At 42.7% G+C, this 26,307-nt stretch overlaps 1 protein-coding gene across 1 annotated transcript in view; it reads left to right on the forward strand.

Annotated features, from left to right (window-relative positions):
- The first annotated feature begins 10,221 nt into the window (after window positions 1–10,221).
- Window positions 10,222–26,307, forward strand: part of SMS (spermine synthase) — a 271,766-nt gene continuing 255,680 nt past the window's right edge. The window contains exon 1 of the mRNA XM_040338251.1: window positions 10,222–10,461. Within this exon, the coding sequence (XP_040194185.1) occupies window positions 10,413–10,461 (49 nt within the window). The 5' untranslated portion in view covers window positions 10,222–10,412. The remainder of the gene's footprint in view (window positions 10,462–26,307) is intronic.

Below are 26,307 nucleotides of genomic sequence, written 5' to 3' on the forward strand. Positions count from 1 at the left end.
AATGGACTCGGGACCTTGCGTCCCCGTGAGCCTAACAGGCATAGGTTGTCATAACCAATTAAGTGAAAGCTGAAAAGTCCTCAATGGATGTATCTCTAAGCCTCCAGACATCCGTGGGAACAGAAGCAATAAATCTACAGGGAAAATGGTTTTGGGTACAAGTGATGTGAACTTGCCCCAAGTTTAAATCAATGGTATAAGGAGATAAAAGAAAAAGATGGCCACATCACATAATCTCGTTTTTAAAAGGTAAAACAAAATTTATTGCAGCTATTAAACTTACATTTCGCTGAATTTCAAGCGCTTGTATAAAAATAAGGCGGCAGTGGCGCGTTTCGTGTTAATAAACTTCGTCTGGGGTGTCCCTCCACTGCAGCCCTCTACAATTTATAGGAATAATGACCCCAATGATGAGAGTCCAGCTCGCTGTGTCACGCCGGCATCCTAGCGGATCACTTCTGGTATTCACAAAATGGTGGAACGGCGTGCGCTCCATGCCTCCACGTGGTAACGCTGCTTGCGTTCCAAGCTTCCCTACCATGACGGATGTGTAGTAAAATACATACATTCCGCAGCCCTGCTTGGAACATCATGCCTTCCAAGACTCGTTCCAGAAAGAGACTCTACCTGGAAGTGTGAACACGCCTCAGACATCACTTCCTGTGCAGGTCAAGCCTCGATTTAGATAAACTATTTGTATTCCATACCGCTACGTGGATTGCGGTGCTCTCATTGCAATGATTAAAGTGGAGGTTCACCCGAAAAGTTAATTTTTAACATTAGATTGATGCTCATTTTGTCAAGGGGAATCGGGTAGTTTTTTTAAAATCGAAGCAGTACTTACCGTTTTAGAGAGCGATCTTCTCCGCCGCTTCCGGGTATGGGCTGCGGGACTGGGCGTTCTTATTTGATTGACAGGCTTCCGACGGTCGCATACATCACGTCACGATTTTCCGAAAGTAGCTGAACGTCGGTGCGCAGGCGCCGTATAGAGCCGCACTGACGTTCGGCTTCTTTCGGCTACTCGTGACGCGATGTATGCGACCGTCGGAAGCCTGTCAATCAAATAGGAACGCCCAGTCCCGAAGACCATACCCGGAAGCGGCGGAGAAGATCGCTCTCTAAAACGGTAAGTACTGCTTCGATTTTAAAAAAACTACCCGATTCCCCTTGACAAAATTAACATCAATCTAATGTTAAAAAAAAATTTTCAGGTGAACTCCCGCTTTAAAACAGAGCATGGAAACAGGAATGAACTCAAATGTGTGTTACACCACAAATGTACAAATAAAGAAAAAATATGTATTTAATAAGATCTGTGTTTACTGGTTCCAGTAAAGCAAATATTGTCTGTCGTAAATTAGGCATTTTACTTTTAATGCTTCCCCCCAATGTTACTAGATACTTTACTACTTATACCGCTCAGTGATTCTCTTCTTTCTCCCCGTTTCCCCACCCTCCTTTCTCATTATAATAAATCATCCTTTTACACCCCATTTGATAGGCTCGCCCTGGTCGTTTCTTTTTGTAATCCACATGCTACTTTTTTCACACAGATTGTGTGTACAAAAATAGTTATGCAGGTGAAGAGAATGCAAAGGTTGGGAGTGTTGGGAAAGATTCATATAAGGGTTGAGAGAGATTTATATTTGCTTTTCTTTGGTTGAGCTGTTTTTGGATCCAGTGAGTCCTCTCTCTGGTCACGTATTGACAGAGTGTTATGGTTTTTTATGTTTGATTCTCTTTTTATATGATCGTATGTGGATTCTGTTTATAACATCACTGTATTCAGATGTCATGTATGTCTCTCTATGACTGTATGTTCGTGAAAAATAAAGAATAATAAAAAAAAAAAGAATAAAGCCTGACTAGACCTCTTTTTGCCTCATTCCCCCATTAGAGCACCTCCTGAACTGTATACATTCATGTGTTCTAGATCTATTTATTCTGGTTGCTTGAAATCACAGGTCCTTTTCATCCATTTCTTTCTCCGGTGATGGGTAGCTCTTGAATGTTTTAAAGTGTGTTAATAATGTGGAAATACTCTTCTGAGAATCCGGGGAGGAAGGTGGGCCCTTGACATCCACAGGCAGTGGATTGAATGCATCATTCTGCCTCAACGCGGACCAGCACTTGATCTGGTGCTACCATCTAACTAGTTTAGTTTATATAAATAAAATACCCCCAATAAAAATTCCCCAATATGATAATTTTTGTGTTCAAAAGCTGACTGAGGCCCAGTTTACACTGATGTGAATCTGATGCGATCTGAACTTTATAGATGCGCATGTCATCTGAAAATACATTGTTTTCTATGAAAGATGTTCACATTTTGAGTTTTGATCCAGTTAAACAGTGTCCTGTGTGAGTGCGGTGGGAATTTAATGTCCAGCTATGCACAGTCCCCTCAGAAATCACATAAAATTTGCACCTGTCAAAACAAAATTTGCACGGTGAAATAGCATCAATTCACACTGCATGAGTGTGAACTGAGCCTGAAGGAAGTAAAAATTTAAATTCCTAGCAAATTTACCACATTTGTGGCTAAAATAAGTCTTGCAGGTAAAGCAGCTGCGTAACACACTAGCTGTGCACAATGGGTTCAATTCCCTAAAGGTTATCACATGCAATACGAAGGTCAAAGAGTCAATTTGTCAAAGTAAAATATTAAATGTGAGGTAAATACCACACATTTGTTTAAATAGTGAGGTAAATGCCACAAAAACAACATGAGATAAATCATTAAAGTCAATTCACTAAAAAAACACACATTCGTTATTTATCACCTGGTGTTTGCTGGCAGTATTTTAGAAAAGTACAAAGTAACAATTAGAGGTACTCTGCACTGGCTATGAAACAATGTATGAGGCCCTGTACACACGGCCGGGAATCCCGTCAGGAAAAAAAACGCTGATTTTTCTGACGGGATTCCTGGCAAGCATGCTTTGCAAAGCCGTGCATACAGACGGCCACTCAAAAGAACCGCCGTTCTTTTGAATGGCAAGAACGCGGTGACGTCATCGACTACAACGAGCCGGCGCTCATCACATTCGATGCCGTCGCCGCCCTCCAAGATCCTGTGTGGAGATGATACAAAGTTCTAGAAGGACAACCATCGCTTCAGCCCTCCACCAATCTGGGCTTTATGGCAGAGTGGCCAGATAGAAGCCCTGACTTGAACCTTGCAGGTTTGAATGAAAGAAAGGGCTGGGACAGCCGCACTCCAAAAAAACTTCTCCTTTTAATAAAAATGGATCACAAAATACATGCCACGGCCAAAGACAGAACAAAAAAGCTGACGCGTTTCGCACTGTATCTCAGTGCTTATTCATGAGCTATGAATAAGCACTGAGATACAGTGCGAAACGCATCAGCTTTTTTGTTCTGTCTTTGGCCGTGGCATGTATTTTGTGATCCATTTTTATTAAAAGGAGAAGTTTTTTTGGAGTGCGGCTGTCCCAGCCCTTTCTTTCATTCAAACCTGCATCCTGATTGCATTGCCTGCACCCAAGGTTCGGACCATAGGAACTTGATTATCTGGATCTCTTTGAGCGGTTACCCTTTCCCTGACTTGAACCGTATTGAACATCTCTGGAGAGACCTGAAAATGAATGACTTTCCACCGACAGTTCCCATCCAACCTGACTGAGCTTCAGAGGTTTTGCAAAGAAGAATGGCAGAAATTCCCCCAATCCAGGTGTGCAAAGGTACTTCAACAGAGTACTAAGTAAAGGACCTGGATACTTGGGTATAGGTGATATATTCAGTTTTTCCTTTTTAATAAATTCACATACATTTTAAAAATTCTGTTTTCACTTTGTTATTATGGGGTACTGAGTTAAGATTAATGAGAAAGTATCAGGATACAACATGACAAAATTGATAATGTGAAGGGGGTCTGAATGCTTTGAGTGATAAAGAGAAGCAGGTTTGAGGTAAATGTCACACAGCTAGGATAAAACCTGAGGAATCATAGAATCAGGGAATTATTACTGAATATTCCCTTTACCTCCAGACAAATTGAGCTTTTAACCCTTTGCATTACACATGGAGTACCACTACATGGGCGATATTTTTTCTGCTGCCCTAAACATTTTCTGTGCATTGTGTTCCACTTACCAGTTTTTAGCTTTTTTCAATGGATCAAAAACGTTAAATGCTGGTGAGCCATGTTTTGAGCATTTATCTAAGTTTATCAGCGTTTATGCACGTTTTTAAGCGTTTTTTTGTGGTCAGAAAAACAGCTCTTGAATGCGGTTTTAGGGCGTTCAGACAACAGCCCATAAACTCCATTGCTGATAAACATCCAAAAACATCCATGTGTACATGGACACATAGGATAACATAGAAGGGGAGTTTATGGGCTGTTAAAAAACAAACAAAAAAAAAAGCCCAACTCCCAAAAATTGTCGTTTATGAGCTTCAGTGTGCATGGAGCCTTATGCCCCGTACACACGATCCGATTATCGGACGAATGATCGTCCGTTTTATTTTGTATGCTAATCTCATGTCGAATCTGATGAGTTTACTAAAGTCACGAATATTCTCGTACGGCAGAATAAAAAATCGGAAGTGTTGTCATGTGTTGTAATGCATTTGTATTGCATTTTCGAACGACAGCTGTACTGATTATACGAAAATCGGACGATCTGGCATCGTACGAAAAAGATTTTCGTGCATGTCCGATAAATAAAATCGGATGAACTGTCCTGATCGGCTCTCGGAAGCGCTGTACTAATGATCCGATTATCGTATGATCGTTTCGAAAGCGGCATTTTCCGTACGATTTTCGGATCGTGTGTACGGGGGAAAAAAAGTGGATGTAAACCCCTCCTCTCCCTTCCAGCTCTCCCAGGATTGGCTTCATTTACTGTGTTTTTTACTGGATGTTTCTCATCATGGGGTGTGATCCACAGTTCAGTGTGACGAGGAAATGCATGTATATTGCAGTGAAAACATAGAACAGAAAGCAGATCATACACAGACAAGTGATCTGATTTAGGTTAGATGTATCTAGTGAGAGCTGGGCAGAGGAGAAGCTTGAGTTATCTGATTGTTATATTGCAGTGTGTGTGTCTGAGGTCACCTGATCACAGTTGCAACATCAGGTTATTTACATATCTCATGCACTAGCCTGGAGACAGAAGTCATGTGGTTACTTTTCTGGATTTTGACTGGATGTTCGGGATGATAGCAGAATTTAGTGTAAGGAATACATAAGAGAAAATGCATGTTGATAAGGGGAGTGTAGAGGTGGGCGAGGAGTCTACTGACATCACGACTCCACCCACCGAGCTCCAGACAACAAACCCACCCACAGAATCTGCAGTTTTTCGGGTCTCATAACAGCCAACAGGGGAGACATTTGACAGGTAAGGATACATGCAGGAGGCATGTATATCCTTATAGATCGGCACTATGGCAGTAGTTTAGAAAGAATGAGAGTGGGTTTACATCCACTTTAAGGCTTGGTAAGCTGCAATTTTAATACATTTTTTGGTTTTGGATTTAATACCAGCTTTAATTGTACAGAAACTGGGTGAAATCTCCCAAACACAGTAATAAAACCCAACAAAGGTTTAAACCAATCTCTACTCTATCCAAACATTTTTAACTGGAGTTACTACACTGTACGTATTTTGACCTTTTACATATAGACTAACCTACATCTATTTTAGCATGATCAGCCTATCCAGGAATATAGCCACTGTACAGATTTTAAATGGATGAGTTTAATCAACCTGTTATCATAATCCATACTGGAAAACAATCATACTGAGATGCATAAAGTCAGCTTAAATGCAGGGAAATCTGCCTAATGCTCTTACCATGGGATGCTGTTAATGCTGCTTACAAATGAGGGAGATTCTAGACTCAGATACTAGAATATGAATTTAAATATGTGATGTTAGATGCATAAGTTAGCTAGGGAATAAATAATTAAACTGCAAATTAAAATATCAGGTTCAGGAAAAGTGTTCCACCCATAAATATAACATTACATCAGCAGTTTTAAAAAAAATGTCATTAGTCCTTTAAGAACATTTTTTTTTTTTTTTAGATGCCTACAAAGTGTTGTTGCTAGGCAGAATAGTTTATCTTCCCTCTTCCTGCACCTAGGTGCTTAAGCTTCCTAACCTACACCGCACAGACTTCTGGGAATGTAGGGGGTGTAACTTTCCAGGAATCTGTGCACTCCCCAGTCTCAAAGAATCATGTGACTTGGACAGCACAGGTGCTGAAACCTGATCTGACACTGCTTGTGCAGCACTGAGCATGTGCGAGATCTGCAAGGCTGAAATCCAGGAAGTCATACAGTCTGGCTTCATGATGCCCACACTTAAGATGGCCCCAGTCAATTTCTATTTTATAAAGTGTCTAAATGCTGTAACAACCTAACAAAACGGACCTTAGTTTACAGACTAACTTTACTAGAATACATCAAGCTTGTGTATTACAGGGGTATTTATATTTAAAAAGTGAAATTGTGGCCAGAACTCCGCTTTAAGTGCCCAGCCGTGGGTCACGGGCGCGCGCCCGCGACCCGGTCCGAAGCACCGTGACCCGCGGACCCGATCGCCGATGAAGTCCCGCGATCGGTCCCCGGAGCTGAAGAACGGGGAGAGCTGTGTGTAAACACAGCTTCCCCGTTCTTCACTGTGGCGCTGTCATCGATCGTGTGTTCCCTTTTATAGGGAAACACAATAGATGACGTCACACCTACAGCCACACCCCCCTACAGTTAGAAACACAAATGAGGTCACACATAACCCCTTCAGCGCCCTCTTGTGGTTAACTCCCAAACTGCAATTTAAATGCATTTTTTGTTGTAAAAATGACAATGGTCCCAAAAATGTGTCAAAATTTTCCGCCATAATGTTGAAGTCACAAATTTTTTTTTTTTTACCAAAAATAGGTAGAAGAATACGTATCGGCCTAAACTGAGGAATTTTTTATATATATATATATTTTTGGGGGATATTTATTATAGCAAAAAGTTAAAAATATTGATTTTTTTTCAAAATTGTCGCTCTATTTTTGTTTATAGCGCAAAAAATAAAAACCGCAGAGGTGATCAAATACCACCAAAAGAAAGCTCTATTTGTGGGAAAAAAAGGACGCCAATTTTGTTTGGGAGCCACGTCGCACGACCGCGCAATTGTCAGTTAAAGCGACGCAGTGCCGAATCGCAAAAACTGGCCGGGTCCTTTAGCTGCCTAAAGGTTTGGGTCTTAAGTGGTTAACAAATGTTGTTGCAGAGTCTTACCGTTTTGTTTTTATGAAGAAAAAGCAGTTTGTTTGTCTGGGTCCACGTGTAAAGTGTATCTAATTAAATGGGAGTCATTTTATAATTATCAATCAGCTTCTGCACTTTCTGAGTTATTTTAAGGAAAGTTGCAGGGTCTGCATCCCTTTAGACACAATTTCCCCTGGGAGTATCTCGCCAAAAAGGACATTTTTGTTGCAGGGGATGCCTAAAATCTGACTTAAATCTTAGTGTAGACTTCTTGGCAAATCAGTGAGCCAATCACACAAGCAGCAAATGTAATTTTTGGTGGGTGTTCTGTAAACCACCTGTGTACAGAACACCTCCAGGTAGCCATATTGCATTTTACAGAAAATGACAGCACTGCAGTTAAAAAAGGAAAGATATTTTTTACTTACATTCAATTACAGTATGACTTGTCGCAACTGTATATGCTAAAAAAGAGCAACAGTTTAAAGAAAAAAAAAATTTATATTTTACTTTTTGCTATAATAAATAACCCAAATGTATTTTTTTTATACATTTTTTCCCCTCAGTTTATGCCAATTTGTATTATTCTACATGTTTTTGGCAATGATTGGTTTGCGCAAAACTTAAAGCGTCTACAAAATAGGCATTTTTATTATTATTATTTTTTTTTTACTAGTATGGCGGTGATCTGCATTTTTACTGTAACTGCAACATTGAGGCGGACATATCGGATACTTTTGACACTTTTTTGAAACCACTGACATTTATACAGCGATCAGTGCTATAAATGGCCACTGATGACTGTGTAAATGTCACTGGCAGGGAATTGGTTAACACTAGGGGATGATCAAGGGGCTAAATGTGTTCCCTGACTGTGTGTTCTAACTGTAGGGGGGTGGAACTGACTAAGGGAGGAGACCAATTGGTGTGCCTACGGTATATACTAGGAACACATGATATGTCTCCTCTCCCCTGACAAGATGTGGGTCTGTGTGTTTACACTCACATATCCACGTTCCTGCTTTCACAAGCGATCGCGTGTGCCTGGCGGACATCACAGCCGCCAGGCACGCGCATCGGCTCCTTGGTGACGCAGTGACTGGGAAGCCAAGGACGTCATATGATGCCCGCCCGGGATCAGAGAGCCACCTTGCGGACGTCATTTGACAATACGCGGGATGGGAAGTGGTTAACCACTATAATACCGGGCATTTTCACCCTCTTCCTGCCCAGGCATATTTTCAGCTTTCAGCTCTATCACCCTTTGAATGACAATTGCGCGGTCGTGCGACGTGGCTCCCAAACAAAATTGACGTCCTTTTTTTCCCACAAATAGAGCTTTCTTTTGGTGGTAATTGGTCATCTCTGCGGTTTTTATTTTTTGCGCTATAAACAAAAATAGAGCGACAATTTTGAAAATTTATTTTTTTTTTTTTACTTTTTGCTATAATAAATATCCCAATTTCGCAATAAGCATTTATTGATTGGTTTGAGCAAAAGTTATAGCGCCTACAAAACAAGGGATAGATTTATGACATTTATTACTATTTTTTTTTTTTTTACTAGTATTGGCGGCGATCTGCGATTTTTGTCAGGACTGCGATATTGCGTCGGACAGATCGGACACTATTTTGGGACCAGTCACATTTATACAGCGACCAGTGCTATAAATATGCACTCATTACTGTATAAATGTGACTGGCAGGGAAGGGGTTAACACTAGGGAGCGATCAAGGGGTTAATGTGCTCCCTAGGGAGTGATTCTTACTGTGGGGGGAGGGGACTCACGCGGGGAGGAGACCGATCGGTGTCCCTATGTACAAGGGATACACCATCAGTCTCCTCTCCCTGACAGGACGTGGATCTCTGTGTTCACACACAGAGATCCATGTCCCTGGCTCTGTGACGAGCAATCGCGGGTGCCGGCGGACATCGCAGCCTCTGGGCACGCGCATCGGGTCCCCGGTGATGTGGCGAGCGCACGCGCTTCACACTGCGGGAATCCCAGGACGACATATGACGGCCGCCCGGAGGGACGAAAGGTTCCTGCGGCCGTCATATTACTATGGGCTGGACGGGAAGCGGTTAAAGAAGCTTATCCTGCTTCTAACTAATACACTGTCTTACTTCCTCCATCAGCTCATCCCCCACAGCTATTACCTTTTGTATCAATTGATCCTCTCTATTAGATTGTAAGCTCTAATGAGCAAGGCCCTCTGATTCCTTTTGTACCAAATTGTAAAGTAACTGTATATGGTCTGCCTTAATTTGGTTAAGCGCTGCGCAAACTGTTGGCGCTGTATAATAATAAGAAGAGCATGCTGCATTTTTTCTGCACCGGACTATACTGGAACACTGAAAAAAAAAAAATGCATTAAAAACAGTGCAGTGAAAAGAAAACCAGAAAAAAAGCTTCTGGAATGCATCTGGTAACGCATCAAAAATGCACTGAAACGCATCAAAAACACTTAAAAACGTGCATGCAAAAACTCATGCTGAATGGATCTGGGGTGCTTTTTTGTGGTGTGAACCAACCCCCAAAAAAAGGAAACATGCATCAAAAACCGCACTGGAACGCATTAAAAATTGTGCATCCGGAATGCAGAAATGATAGTGTGAACCTTCAATCGCATACATGATGGGGCTGACCATGCCTGGTGATTGTCACATACATGATGGGGCTGACCATGCCTGGTGATTGTCACATACATGATGGGGCTGACCATGCCTGGTGATTGTCACATACATGATGGGGCTGACCATGCCTGGTGATTGTCACATACATGATGGGGCTGACCATGCCTGGTGATTGGTGTGTCCTTACTATGCTTTCTATCCAGATGTATTCCTATAGAAACCCATGTTTATGGTACACGTGCGGCTATTTTTGGAGCTGCTGTCATAACCTGCTATTCCCTTGTAGTATTGTGAGTGGCTGGCAGCTGCTGCGCCCCCTAGTGTTGGGAGATCGGCGGTGCAGGAAGGCCGCACGTCTATAGAGCAGCCGGGGAAGCTCTCCCCTCCTCCTCTCTCCCTCCCTCACTAACACACCGGGCTGGCTCTGTATACAGGCTCTCTCTCTATATAGACACTCGCAGTCTGTCTGTGACACAGGCCAGTGTAGCAGCAAGCAGCGGCCGCCTCCCCCAGGCATGGCACAGGGCTCTAGCTCACTATGGCAGCAGTGCGACAAAACACCCTCGACTTCCAGCTCAGTGGCACAGGTAAGGGGGGGTCACTGAGGGGTCACAGCTCATCTTACTGCAAATGAATGAGGGGGAGGGGGGGTGTCCCCATATCAGTGAAGGGGACACAGGAAGTTGGGTTGTGTGTCCTTCTTCCCTTGCTGTGTGTATGGTGGAGGCTGCTCATGGATGACAGTGGGGGATGGGGGAGGGAGTATACACTGTATATACTGTATACTGCATAGCAGTGTCCCCACAGCCAGCCCAGGCCCCATGGTGACACATTCAGCAACCTTGGACCTCTGCTGTGTGCATACTGTACAAGGACAGGCAGTGCAGGCCTGGGCCACATCCAGCTTTTATTGGGGATTATTTGCTTTTATTTGTCGGCACGGGTGACCTTTGTTTGCCTTCTGTCGCCCATGCTGCGCCTTTTCTCTATGGGATGGATCCATAGGAGGGTGCAAGGTGCTTTTTTCTGCCCGCAATGATGAGCTCCAACTTCTGACACTGGAAGGATCCCAAATCTCTCTGGAGGGCGCCGCATATCCTACACTACTTCCACGGTCCTCCATTTCACCTCGGTTCACACCTGCGTTTTGCACAGGCACTGCGGATCATTCATTAGAATAGGTTGCGGCACCTGCAGGGAAAAAAGTCCCCGACCCTTTTTCCAAACCAGGGCAGCCGCACCGTACACTTCCCCCCACTCAGAAACGCACTGCGTTTTCCAATGCGTAGGAGACCCATTAAGAATTAATGGCGCGTCTGCTAAAGAGCAGCACGTTTTGTTTGCAGGTTCAAGAAGCGGTGCGATTATGCTCTAGTTCCCCACCCCCGTATGTGTGAGCCTAGTCTAAGACCCCTTTCACACTGGGGCGTTTTTCAGGCGCTTTGGCGTTAAAAAAAAAAAAAGCCTGTAAAGCGCCTGAAAGAAGCCTCATCTGCAATCCCAATGTGAAAGTCTGAGTGCTTTCAGAGCCCTTTCACACTGCCAGCGCCCGAAAAACGCTGGTGAAGCGTCGCTAAGACCCCTTTCACACTGGGGCGTTTTTCAGGCGCTTTGGTTAACAAAAATCTCCCTCAATGGGAAGGGGCGCTTTAGGAGTGGTGTATTCAACGCTCCTAAAGCGCTGCAAAGAAGCTGTTTGCAGGACTTTTTTTTTTTTTTTACGCCTTGCCAGCGCAGCGCCTCAGTGTGAAAGCACTCGGGCTTTCACATTGGGATTGCAGATGCAGCTTCTTTCAGGCGCTTTTTTTAACGCTAAAGCGCCTGAAAAACGCCCCAGTGTGAAAGGGGTCTTAGGCTACTTTCACACTGAGGTGCTGGCGGTAAAGTGCCGCTATTTTTAGCTGCGTTTTACCGCTGTGTTTGCCGTTAGCATTGCGTTCTTAACCCCCCGCTAGCGGCCGGAAAAGGGTTAAGAACGCCAGCAAAAACGCCACTTTGTGGCATTTTGCGGGCGGGTTGGAGGCACGACCCCATTGTTTTCAATGGGCAGGGGCGCTATAGGAGCGGTATTTTTACCGCTCCTTCCGCGCCTCAAAGATGTGGCTGGCAGGACTTTTTTTAGCATCCTGCCAGCACTTTCACACTGGATAGAAAGGAGCGGCTCTTTCAGGGCGCATTGCAGGCGCTATTTTTAGCGCAATAGCGCCAGCAAACGCCTCAGTATGAAAGCAGCCTTAAGGCCCGTGCACACGATCGCATATTCCGACGGACATGTTTTGTCGGACAATCTGAACGTCTGTATGCTCCGTCGGACAATTGTTGGATTTTCTGACGACAAATGTTGGATGGTCATGCTCTCAAATTGTCCAACAACAAATGTGTTCCGTCGGATTATCCGATTGTGTGTACACTAAAATCCAAAGTACAAACACGCATGCTCAGAACCAATGGTAAACATTAGACAACAATAGCAGAAGTTGCCCAAAGGGTGGCGGTAAAGAGCTGAAAAAGCACTTTGGTGTATGTTGGCTGAAAACGTTCTGCCGCCTGTATGCAGAACAAGTTCACGGACAACGCCCTTCGGACAAAAATCCACGTATTTGTCCGATCGTGTGTACGAGGCTTAAGGCTGGGTTCACATATGCACGGCCGCAGTTCACAGCATGGGGTCCAGCGCGTTTCTGTACACCGGTTCAGGTGCGATTCAGGTTCAAATCTTTCACACCTGAACCAAACCCAAAAAACGCTCAGGACTTTTTTGCCATCCGGACCGCGGCCGCCCCGGACCTGTGTGAAGCAGTTCCATTGAGAGCCGGTCACACTCGCTTGTCATGGGTGCAGGGAAACCTTCATCCAATCCACATATATGTGAACCCAGCCTTAAAGGAGAAGTCCAGCCAAAACTCGTCTGACTGGCCTTCTCTTATGGGTCACAGGAGTGCAAGTTGTTTTGTACTCCTGTGACCTGTTTTCAGCAGAGAGCGGGCTGAACTCCCAGAAATCAGTCCAGGCACCGCGTCATCCCGACCATAAAGTCTGGATTCGCCAGCTGCCTGGACTGACAACCTATTGAATTAAAACTGGCCATAGATGAGGCAATGTGTTTTTTTTTTTTTCCTGCAGCCATGGGTTGCAGGAAAGAAAATCACTCGATTCCCCCATCAACACAGTCAGTGTTGATGGGGGTTATCCCTCCTGCGGAGCCATTGTATTCCCCCGGCCGGTGATTATTGCTAGAAGCTATAGTTGTTGGCAATAATCGCATGAAAAATCAGACAGGCTGGTTGTACCCAAGTTGATCGATCAACCCATACATGGTTTGAGTCTCGACCGGTCCCTGCTGAACAGAGAACGCCTGAGGTCATTTCTGCTGCACATTATTGCCACAGATTGCCTTTCTATGGGGCTCAGTTACACTTGGGGTTCAGGGGATGTTAAAAACACAAAGTTGAACCGATTTTAACACCACCCCCACCCACCTAAAGCAAATTTCCTAAATTTCCAGCCTAAACCTGACTGGCCTTAAAAAATTCTCCTCTCCTCCTAACACCTATGCTAACTAACCTGTGTAGAAAAGATGTATGGTGTGTGTGCGTAGATTTTTTATTTATATATATATATATATATATATATATATATATATATATATATATATATATATATATATATATATATATATATATATATATATATATATATATATATATATATATATATATATATATATAAATAAAAAATCTAACACCCTAGAGTAGTGGTCTCCAAACTGTGGCCCGAGGGCCCTTTGCTTGCTTTATCTGGCCCTTGGAGCAATATTTAATTGACTGACACCAATGATAGGGCACCATTCCATCTACTACTACTGACACCATCAATGAAGTACTAATCTCCTCATTAATAGCAAGAATGGGTCACTATTTCTCTCATTAAAACCAATGATGGGGCACTGATGCCGAGGCATTTTCTACTCACTGGGCACAGTCCGGCCCCCCTAAAGCCCGAAGGACAGTAAACTGGCCCTTTGCTTACAAAGTTTGGAGACCCCTGCCCTAGAGAATAATATGGCGGTCGTTGCAAAACTTTTTGTCACACCGCGGTCTTGCAATCGCACTTTTTTGGAAACAAAAAGCACTTTTTTTAATGGAAAAATAAGACAACAGTAAAGTTAGCCCACTTTATTTTTATATTGTGAAAGATAGCGTTACGCCAAGTAAATTGATACCCAGCATGTCACGCATCAAAGTTGCGCCTGCTTGTGGAATGGCGACAAACTTTTACCCTTAAAAATCTCAATAGGCGACGTTTAAAAAAAATCTACAGGTTGCATGTTTTTAGTTACAGGGGAGGTCTAGGGCTAATTATTGCTCTCACGCTAACGATCACGGCGATACCTCACATGTGTGGTTTGGGCACTACTCGCTTCTGCACGCGAGCTCAGCGGGACGGGGCACGTTTACATTTTTTTTTTATTATTTATTTGACCTTTTTTCATTTTCACACTGTTCTTTAATTATTTTTTTATAAAAATCAGGTCACTTTTATTCCTATTACACGGAATGTAAATATCCCTTGTAATAGGAAAAAAGTAAAAAACATGACAGGACCTCTTGAATACGAGATCTGGGGTCAAAAAGACCTCAGATCTCATATTTACACTAAAATGCAATAAAAATAAAAAAAATAAAAAGTCCATTTAAGAGCTATGGGCGAAAGTGACGTTTTGACGTCATATGGAGATTGTGGGGGCCATCTTTCCCTCACTCGTCTCCATGCCAAGCCAGGTACAGGACGCGATCACCTCAGCTGCTGCCTGCGGCTCCGGTAAGTGGCGGAGGGCACCGGAGAGCGGTGGGGGGGTTGGGGCGCCTGCTGAAGAAGATGATACCGGGTTATGGTCGCTAGCTGCTGCCATAACAATGGTATTCCTCTTTAAAGTACCGACGTAAAACAATGGCGGGCGGTCCGGAAGTGGTTAATGTAATTTTAAATCTACTTTGGCAGTTGCAACTTTCCTACCATTCTCCTCTGAAGAAGCTGTGGCAGGTCAGTGTGCGCAGAGATGCATCTGCTAGGTACCTGTGTGCAGAGTATCCTCTGTTTATCCCACAACCTAATATGTTTGTTTATGGCTATACTAAACTTCGGTATAAATAAATACTGTGTGCTTTGAGTGAATTGCCTAGAATTGCATAATATATTTAGTATGTGGTTCTAAGGATTAAAGATTGATTATTTTTAATCTGCATGCTGCTAGAATTAGTAAATAGAAAAGTATATCCTATTTATTTGTTTAAATCTTGTTTTTTTTATTTATTTTTTTACATTTCTTCAGTTGCTTCCTGGTTTCTTGCTCAGACAAATGATGTCATACATCCCAGGAGTCTTCAGGAGGGGAGGAAAGGAGGAGGGGTTTTCCCAGCTAAGCACACTCTCCTGTATGCGTGCCTGAGATAAGGGCAGATCGATTCCAGGAAGTAAATGCAACATAAATTATTTGACCTTACTCATGATGGCTTCATCCAGAAAAGCTAGGGGTCATTTTTCTAAGTGATTTCTCAACAAAATAAAGCATAGAAACCTGGATCGATGGGGGAGTTTGCTTTGAATATAAAAAATGTAATTCAATAGTGTTTTAGGCTTGTGGTGCTCGGATGCAGTGAAGATCCACTTTAAGGTATTTAACTTAAAGGATCACTAAAGAATTTTTTTTTTTTTTAAATAACAAGCATGTTATACTTCCCTCCACTGTGCAGCTCGTTTTCAGAGTGGCCCTGAACCTGGTCTTCTGGGGTCCCCTGGTGACTGTCTCGGCTCCCCCCCGCAAGGACTCAACACCTTCATGCGAGCAAGCTCGCATGGTGTTGAGTTATTGCGAGCGCGCTCCCGTAATACAGCGGCGGCCAAAGCCGCTGACTGTATCACTCGGCCCCGCCCCCCCGATGCGCCGCATCAATGGATGTGATGCTTTCAATCCATCCACTGTAGCCAATCAACAGACAGGTTTAACGGCTAAGAGGATGTCGGGGGCGAGCGTGGGACTTTCGAGGGGTCAGGTAAGTATAACGGAGGGGGGCTGGGGGGGGCGGTATTGTCAGATGTTTTTTCACCTTAATGCATAGAATGCATTAAGGTGAACATTTTTTTACCTTTACAACACCTTTAATGCATTCTCTGCATTAAGGTAAAAAAGCCTTCTGTGCCACAGTAGCCCCCCCTTATACTTGCCTAAATTTAATCTCAATCCAACAATGTGCCCGAGAGCAGGGAGTCTCTGCTCTCTCCCTCCCCAAAGGGGCAGATAGCAGCATAACCATAGGCTCCTGCTTCTGTCAATTAAATCCTGCGACGAGGGAGTGAGGGGGGTGAGGCTGAGCTGTGCTCTCTGTGTCTATAGACACAGGCAGGGAGGGTTGGTATTGAGCCCCCATAAGAAGAGGTGGGGCCAGGAGCTGACGGGAAACCCCAGAAGGATCAGGGCTGCTCTGGGCAAAACCACTGCACATGTTTGTAAACCTTTAAAAAAGATATTAATAATGACTTTAAACATCTCAGAATTTGCCTCTAATATAATTTTATAATATGGCCCCCAAATCACAGATATTGATGTGAACATGCTTAGTGTTTACGATGCTCCTACGTCTGTAGCATTTGCTGCTTTTAGTGGCCCCTCCTCCTCATCTGCTGTGTCAAAGCAGAATACAGGAGGTCTGAAATGAGGAAAACGAAAGCTTGGCTCTTATGATATGTTTTCTCTGTTTAATCTGGTCTAATGCTGACAGTTAGGAGCAGGGGAATTGGCAGTAAGGACAGGCACAGAATATATGAATGTAGGGACGATTTTCCAAGATAGAAGAGTTATTCTAACTGTGCCATTTTATCTCATGATAATCTCTTGAAAATGGTAAATTTAAAAGAATAAATATTGCAAAGGTGCATAACGTTTTTTCATACGGGTATTTATATAGTGCTGAAAATGTATGCAGCTTTACAAATTGCACATTCACATCCTTCTCAGCTTTCAAGAAGCTTACATTTTAAAGCGGTGGTTCCCCCTTAAAAACAACTTTTTCTTATTCCACTGCCCCCCCACATTCCATCACGATTAAGGCTCTTATTATTTTTTTCATGCTGTACATACCTTAGTACAGCATATTCACCCGTGCATCCGTGTTGCGAGTCCCGCGGGAGTGGGCGTTCCTCACATGCTGGTGATTGACGTTTTGCCCAAAAACGAGCTCCCCCCCCGTCGCGTAAGCCGCGTCACGATTGGCGAAAGGAGCCGAACGGCGATGCACATGCGCAGTATAGCGCCGACTCGCCGTTCGGCTCCTTTCACCAACCGTGACGCCGGTTACGCGACGGGGGGAGCTCGTTTTTGGGCAAAACGTCAATCACCAGCATGTGAGGAACGCCCACTCCCGCGGGACTCGCAACCCGGATTCACGGGTGAATATGCTGTACTAAGGTATGTACAGCATGAAAAAAATAATAAGAGCCTTAATCGTGATGGAATGTGGGGGGGCAGTGGAATAAGAAAAAGTCGTTTTTAAGGGGGAACCACCCCTTTAAGGTCCCTATCTCCAATTCATATACCGTACATATAGTACTGTGCAAACGTTTTAGACAGGTGTGAAGAAATGCTGTAAAGTAAGAATGATTTCAAAAATATATTTTTCAATTGTTTTTTTTTTTTTTTATCAATTTACAACACTTGCACACTTTGTACACTTGCACAAAGTCAGGGATTTTGTAGGTTTAAAATCGGGTGTATGATTTACCAGTTATACCAAGCAGGTGCTAATGGTTATCAATTTCATATGTTGGTTTAAACACAGTTATTACCTGAAACAAACAGCTGTGTAGGAGGCTTAAAACTGGGTGAGGAGCAGCCAAACTCTGCTACTAAGGTGAGTTTGTGGAAGACGGTTTCATGTCACAGGCCATAACCATGGCAAGAGTGAGCACAGAAACAAGACACAAGGTAGTTATACTGCATCAGCAATGTCCCTCCCAGGCAGAGATTTCAAAGCAGATTGGGGTTTAAGATGTGCTGCTCAAGCTCTTTAGAAGGAGCACAAAGGAATTGGCAATGTTGTGTACTATAGACAGTGATTGAAAAGGGAAACTTAATGCAGCAGATGAAAGACACATCATGCTTCCCTTCAACATCAAAAGATGTCCAACCGTGCCATCAGCACAGAACAGGTAGAAACCAGAGGGACCCAGGTACACCTATCTACTGTCTGGAGAGGTCTGGCCAGAAGTGTCCTTCATGGAAGAATTTCCATCAAAAAGCCATACATCCGATGTGAAACAAGGCTAAGCGACTCAAGTATGCACAAAAAAAAGGAACTGGGGTGCAGAAAAATGGCAGCAGGGGCTCTGGACTGATGAGTCACAATGTGAAATATTTGGCTGTAGCAGGATGCAGTTTGTTCGCCGATGGACGGCAAAGCATTCCAATAGTGAGTGTCTGCAGGCATCAGTGAAGTATGGTGGAGGTTCCTGGCCAGTTTGGGGCTGCATTTCTGCAAATGGAGTTGGAGATTTGGTCATGATCAATGGTGTTCTCAATGCTGAGAAATACAGGCAGATACTTATCCATCATGCCATTCCATCTGGGAGGCATGTGATTGGCCCCAAATTTAATCATTAGCAAACAATGACCTGAAACATAAAGCCAATGTCATTAAGAACTACCTTCAGTGTAAATAGGAACAAGCAGTTCTGGAAGTGATGGTTTGACCCCCACAGAGCCCTGATCTCAACATTATGGAGTGTGTCTGGGATCACATGAGACAGAAGGATTTGAGACAGCTTAAAACCACAGAAGATCTGTGGTTCGTTCCCCAAGATGTTTGGAACAACCTAACTGCTGAGTTCCTTCAAAAACTTTGTGTAAGTGTACCAAGAAGAATTGATACTGGTTGGAAGTCAAAGGGAGGTCACACCAAATATTAATTTGATTTGGATTTATCTTCTGCTCATTTACTTTCCATTTTAATTGATAACAATAAACTAGTATTAATACTTATACTTCTGAAAGCATTCTTAATTTTCTGAATTTTTTACATTCACGGTAGTGTGCATACATACTGCATACCAGGGTCTGTTTTAACCTGACCCAGTTAACCTATCAACATGCCTTTGGCGTGTGGGAGGAAACCCACAAAAGCACATGCCTATTCTATAGAGAAAGTGTCCTGACTTTGATTTGAACTGAGGATCATAGTGCTACAAAGCAGATGTATTGTCATTGTTTTCAGTATTAAATATCTATTTGATGACCAAAAGCTTTTACGTCTCATAAATCCTTAAAGTGACACACAACAATATCCTTATTTTAAAAAAAAATGGATCTTTACACATCCAATACTTGATTGCCTTTGTTTTTTTTTTTCATCAACATGTTTATGGAGTTTTTCTGCCTAATTTTTAATGTCCTTCATAAGCTCCAGAACCTCTCATTTTCCTTCTGACTTCCATTTGTTTAGAATGAGCAGGATGCGTTAGTTGCTCTATGCACAGTACAAATCCCATAGTTCCTAATCTGTGCACAGAAGAAGGCCATTAAATAGTTTAATCACATGTGGCAATAAGACTGGTAGGAAAATTTAGCAATAACCGTCGGGCCAACTGGCTCTGGTGGTTTATGCCCAGGAAACATTTTAGTAGTGGCTACAATCTTTTCTTCGGTGATGGGTGAATTGAGTAAGCGAAATTCCAAAATATAAATTTTTGGTAATCTTGATTCAGAAAGCTATTGTTGGATGCATTGGAGGATAGCTGACGAAGATGGTTTATTAGGTACGGTATATCAGGTTTATTATAGAAGTCGCTGCCTTGCGAAAGTATTCGGCCCCCTTGAACTTTAGAGGGACGGCCAGGTCTTCGTAGATTTGCAGTGGTCTGATACTCCTTCCATTTCAATATTATCGCTTGCACAGTGCTCCTTTGGATGTTTAAAGCTTGGGAAATCTTTTTGTATCCAAATCCGGCTTTAAACTTCTCCACAACAGTATCTCGGACCTGCCTGGTGTGTTCCTTGTTCTTCATGATGCTCTCTGCGCTTTAAACAGACCTCTGAGACTATCACAGTGCAGGTGCATTTATACAGAGATTACAGATTACACACAAGTGGATCCTATTTATCATCATTGGTCATTTAGGTCAACATTGGATCATTCAGAGATCTTCACTGAACTTCTGGAGAGAGTTTGCTGCACTGAAAGTAAAGGGGCTGAATAATTTTGCACTCCCAATTTTTCAGTTTTTTTATTTGTTAAAGTTTGAAATATCCAATAAATTTCGTTCCACTTCATGATTGTGTCCCACTTGTTGTTGTTGATTCTTCTTCTTCTTCTTCTTCTTTCTTCTTTCTTCTTTCTTCTTTCTTCTTTCTTCTTTCTTCTTTCTTCTTTCTTCTTTCTTCTTTCTTCTTTCTTCTTTCTTCTTTCTTCTTTCTTCTTTCTTTAGATTTTCTTTAAATGTATTAGCTAGGGGTGTATGTGTGCCCGTTTGCTTTGTCAAGAGTTGTCCAAGATGTAATAACGTTTTTTTTTATCCCGCCTAAGGCTAATTCCTTTAAATTTGCACAGTTTAATATCTCTAGGAAGTTTACTGGGGGGGGGGGGGGGTCTGCAACTGAGATTCTAAGTCTTTAGCATGCAGTTTGGTGGAATTTGCATCCTTCTTCAGTGCTGTTGATAGCACTGGTCTCTATGTAGGGTGGTGCTATCACACAGAAATGGTCTATGGGGGAGTGTATATGGTGGGGATGGAATTGGTGAATATATTGTTTATCCAAAGGATGGGCTATATGACCAAGGTCAAAACTGGAGTGTTTTCTAGTAAGTTGGCGAAACAATTGAGAGCATCATTCAAAGCGATTCTGGTGCCCAATAGAGTGTTTTATCCAAGGTACCAAAATATGGCATTTTGAATTCTCCCCCCAATGATCAAGAATTTGTGTTCAGTTTTCAAAAGTCAGTTGTAAACTACAGATCGGAGCATGTTTTGATTGACATTGGGGAAACAAATGTTCCAAAGGGTTCTATCTGTACCACTACACCTCCCCCTAAGTATGAAGTAATGACCATTTTTTTAAGAAGATAGTCTATATCAGTGTTTCTCAACTCCAGTCCTCAAGGCGCCCCAACAGGTCATGTTTTCAGGATTTCCATAATTTTGCACAGGTGATTTGATCAGTTTCACTGCCTTAGTAATTACCACAGCCCGTATCATCTGAGGGAAATCCTGAAAACATGACCTTTTGGGGCGCCTTGAGGACTGGAGTTGAAACACCGGTCTATATGATGAAATGGATGCAAATGTCAGCTGAGCTGAGAATTGCAGGGGGCTACCTAGGGATGGCAAGGACTTTTAGAGGCCCTGTGTTCAGTAACTTCCAGCTGAGGAGCTGCAGGGGCTCGGAGAAAGAGAAAAGGTGAAACGGAGACGATCTAGCTCTAAACAGCAAGAAGGACATTAACAAGGTTATAACGTCTAAATGATTGAACAAGCTTCTGCATTTAAGTTTCAATATAAGTTCCAAAATACCCCCACCCCAAAGCTGTGATGAAACATATATAGATACACATTTTAGCAAGGGAGTCGGATATGTCACGTTGCTCTTACTCTGATAGCCTGTCAAAAAAAAATTGCAGTCTTTAATGAAGACAGTAGTTGTGGGGAGTCACTTACTAGGGGAAGTCAACTAAGTGTCTTCCCAGAACGCTCAACTCTGCTGTAAGCAAATAAAATGACAGTCTTGCATAGAAAGGAGGGAGTTAATCTTAGTAGCAAAAGTGTACCATTCAGATTATTAGCATACTAGACCTCCCATATCTGCGTCAGTGGGTTGTGAGCCTTGTGAGAAGAGAATTTTTTAATGAATGTCTGCAGATGATCAAAACCATAGGTTGTCTCCAAAATATATTAATTATATATATTTTCACATGAGACATACAGCTGGCATATAGGTAGCATATAATGGGATTGTTCTATTGCCTAGTCAACTTGTAAAACTATATAACAGACTTAAGCTGGGGACACACAGGCCGAATGTCGGGAGACAATGGCTGGTTACGCAGCCCTGTCTGAACTCATCAGGGTTTACTCCTTCGGCCTTCCTTCTACTATGATCATTAAACTGAGCATTATTCAGTAAAATATTGAATCTGGTTAGGACGGGTGATGGGTATAACCAGTCAAACCCTCGATCACAGAAACATCACCTCAAATTTGTCTAGGCTGTCTCAAGTAGCAGCAGGGGAGTGCCCACATAACTTAACGTAAAAGAAGAGCATAAATCGGAAAAATATTGTCAACCTGAATTTAAACAAAAACAACATCTCTTGGTTTTGGTGGAGGGCCTTTTGGGCATTGACCTCTGTTGTGCCCTATCCATTTCTATTTAGTGTGATGGCGGACCACCCAATACAGGCAGTGCAGAATTATTAGGCAAATTAGTATTTTGACCACATCATCCTCTTTATGCATGTTGTCTTACTCCAAGCTGTATAGGCTCGAAAGCCTACTACCAATTAAGCATATTAGGTGATGTGCATCTCTGTAATGAGAAGGGGTGTGGTCTAATGACATCAACACCCTATATCAGGTGTGCATAATTATTAGGCAACTTCCTTTCCTTTGGCAAAATGGGTCAAAAGAAGGACTTGACAGGCTCAGAAAAGTCAAAAATAGTGAGATATCTTGCAGAGGGATGCAGCACTCTTAAAATTGCAAAGCTTCTGAAGCGTGATCATCGAACAATCAAGCGTTTCATTCAAAATAGTCAACAGGGTCGCAAGAAGCGTGTGGAAAAACCAAGGCGCAAAATAACTGCCCATGAACTGAGAAAAGTCAAGCGTGCAGCTGCCAAGATGCCACTTGCCACCAGTTTGGCCATATTTCAGAGCTGCAACATCACTGGAGTGCCCAAAAGCACAAGGTGTGCAATACTCAGAGACATGGCCAAGGTAAGAAAGGCTGAAAGACGACCACCACTGAACAAGACACACAAGCTGAAACGTCAAGACTGGGCCAAGAAATATCTCAAGACTGATTTTTCTAAGGTTTTATGGACTGCTGAAATGAGAGTGAGTCTTGATCGGCCAGATGGATGGGCCCGTGGCTGGATTGGTAAAGGGCAGAGAGCTCCAGTCCGACTCAGACGCCAGCAAGGTGGAGGTGGAGTACTGGTTTGGGCTGGTATCATCAAAGATGAGCTTGTGGGGCCTTTTCGGGTTGAGGATGGAGTCAAACTCAACTCCCAGTCCTACTGCCAGTTTCTGGAAGACACCTTCTTCAAGCAGTGGTACAGGAAGAAGTCTGCATCCTTCAAGAAAAACATGATTTTCATGCAGGACAATGCTCCATCACACGCGTCCAAGTACTCCACAGCGTGGCTGGCAAGAAAGGGTATAAAAGAAGAAAAACTAATGACATGGCCTCCTTGTTCACCTGATCTGAACCCCATTGAGAACCTGTGGTCCATCATCAAATGTGAGATTTACAAGGAGGGAAAACAGTACACCTCTCTGAACAGTGTCTGGGAGGCTGTGGTTGCTGCTGCACGCAATGTTGATGGTGAACAGATCAAAACACTGACAGAATCCATGGATGGCAGGCTTTTGAGTGTCCTTGCAAAGAAAGGTGGCTATATTGGTCACTGATTTGTTTTTGTTTTGTTTTTGAATGTCAGAAATGTATATTTGTGAATGTTGAGATGTTATATTGGTTTCACTGGTAAAAATAAATAATTGAAATGGGTATATATTTTTTTTTTGTTAAGTTGCCTAATAATTATGCACAGTAATAGTCACCTGCACACACAGATATCCCCCTAAAATAGCTAAAACTAAAAACAAACTAAAAACTACTTCCAAAAATATTCAGCTTTGATATTAATGAGTTTTTTGGGTTCATTGAGAACATGGTTGTTGTTCAATAAAAAAAATAATCCTCAAATATACAACTTGCCTAATAATTCTGCACTCCCTGTATGTTTTTAAAGAGTGTTTGTTTGCAAAGCCATTTTTAAATGTTCTGTGTCTGTGAACGCTGGAAGTCCCTTAGTTCTGATGTTGTTTCTGCAGCCTCTATTGTCCAGATCTTTGAAATTTCTTTGCATTTTCCCGATGACTGCGCTTTAGGTAGTAAACACAGAGCTCCACGTGCTGTCAGAGGAGAGGAGACCGATCTGTGTCTCTTGTACATAGGGACACAGCATCGGTCACCTCCCCCAGTCACCCCCCTCCCCCCACACAGTTAGAACACACCCAGGATACACATTTAACCCCTTCCTCATCCCCTAGTGTTAACCCCTTCACTGCCAGTCACATTTATACAGTAGTGCATTTTTATAGCACTGATCGCTGTATAAATGTGAATGGCGCCAAATTTGTGTCAAAAGTGTCCGATGTGTCCGCCATAACGTCGCAGTCCCAATAAAAAACGCAGATGGCCGCCATTACTAGTAAAAAAAAAATTCTGTCCCCTATTTTGTAGGCGCTATAACTTTTGCGCAAACCAGTCGCTTATTGCGATTTTTTTTTTTTTTTTTTTTTTTTTTTACAAAAATACGTCAAAATACGTATCGGCCTTAACTGAGAAAAAAATGTTTTTTTTAAAAAAAAAAAAATGGGATATTTATTATAGCAACAAGTAAAAAATATATATATTTTTTTAAAATTGTCGCTCTTTTTTTGTTTATAGCGCAAAAAATAAAAACCGCAGAGGTGATCAAATACCACCAAAATAAAGCTCTATTTGTGGGGAAAAAAGGACGTCAATTTTGTTTGGGAGCCACAACGCACGATCGCGCAAATGTCAGTTAAAGCGACGCAGTGCCGTAAGCTGAAATTTCGCCTGGGAACGAAGGGGGTTTATGTGCCCAGTAAGCAAGTGGTTAAGCATAGCTTATCTCTTTTGTACATTTTTATTGCTCTGGGACAGAATCCCAAGGCTCACTTTGCAGGATTGTGGAGGCTGGATTATTGAGCAGACTGCAAGGGGTTGTTCAATTAGAGTGGCACCCTGTTTATCCCCAAAAGATGAGAGTTGTGGCAGGGGTTGCTAGGCTTGAGTCCTGGGATCTGGGGGTCTTTTGAGGTTTAGGGGACCCTGCAGTCTGTGCCCTAGGGTATACTAGTATTACGATGTCCAGAGCAGAGGCAGTTGTCTGGCTCACTTTAAACCAGTGGGGCTGGAGGCTGAATGTTTACCACAGGGCTCAGCTGAAGTGAGCATGAGTGATGGCAGTCCTGGTCTGTCAGTGGTAGCTGCTTTTCAAAGTCTGGGGAGGATTGGCTAGCTTAGGCTCCTGGTTCTGGTATATGTGGGGCTTCCTGGTCTGAACCAATCACCATTCAGACATCACCAGGTTCTGAATGCTGTGCCTTTGGATGTGTCAAGCAGGTAGCTCCTGGTATTGGGAGAAAGATGTGCAGGCAGCCACTGGATCGGGGGGGGGGGGGGGGGGTTGCTACTGTGACGAGTCCATGGGGAGGACTGTGTGAGAATCTTGTTTTGTTATTCAGAGCAAAAGAACCTGCAGTTGAATCTAAATAGGCTTTAATGCCTGAAGAAGCAGGTGTAGGTAGTTGCAAAGTGGCCATGGTTCCTCCTTGTTTTTGCCCATTTGAAGATGTAAAAAGGCTGTTAAAGCCGCTGGCTAAATGGGAATCCCTAACCAGAAGCTCTGAATGATAACTCATTTTATATGCAGTTTATATGCCGTCATAGCACAGAGTGGTGTTGTTTCCTGTATAGCCTCATCTGAACGCAGCAGCCTAATTGTCCCTCTGAATGAAACCTTAGTCTCTAATCTTCATCTCAAATGGCTCCCTTTTCTACTCCTCATGAAAATGTATATTATCAGTTGATGGCTAGTGGTATGATCAATATTTGTTACCTGCGCAATCATTTTTTTTAAATTGGCTTCATGCACAAATTTGGAAACTTACATTTATGAGGCAATTTTAGCTAATCCATGCAATTTAACCATGAACATTAAAAGGAGCAAATTCTGCACTGCGTTAATACTGCATGCATTAGTGAATTGACTATTGAATTTTTCTGCTGGCTTCTTCTGTATTTAAAGCATGGTAATTAAGCAAATACAGTTTGGGTTCTCCTTTTATATGTGTGTACAAAACTGTACACAATCACATATACCGTACAGTACTTCTTGGATAAAAATATAATCTGGTAGTCATCTAGAAAATGTAATGTAATACTGCTGGATTAGTGTTTTTTTTTTTTTTTTTGTTTTTTTTTTTAAAGAATCCTCGTGTTATTTTTTGAACTATTTAGTGGCTTTAGTTTCTGTTCAAGAATTGGCTCCTGTCAGCCTGTCTGACTGCAGAGTAGACATGTGCATTCGTTTTAGTCCGAATGCATTTTCGTCTGAATTTCGGGTATTTTCGTTA

This window comes from Rana temporaria, chromosome 2 (assembly GCF_905171775.1).
Source record: "Rana temporaria chromosome 2, aRanTem1.1, whole genome shotgun sequence".
NCBI classification, from domain to species: Eukaryota; Metazoa; Chordata; class Amphibia; order Anura; family Ranidae; genus Rana; species Rana temporaria.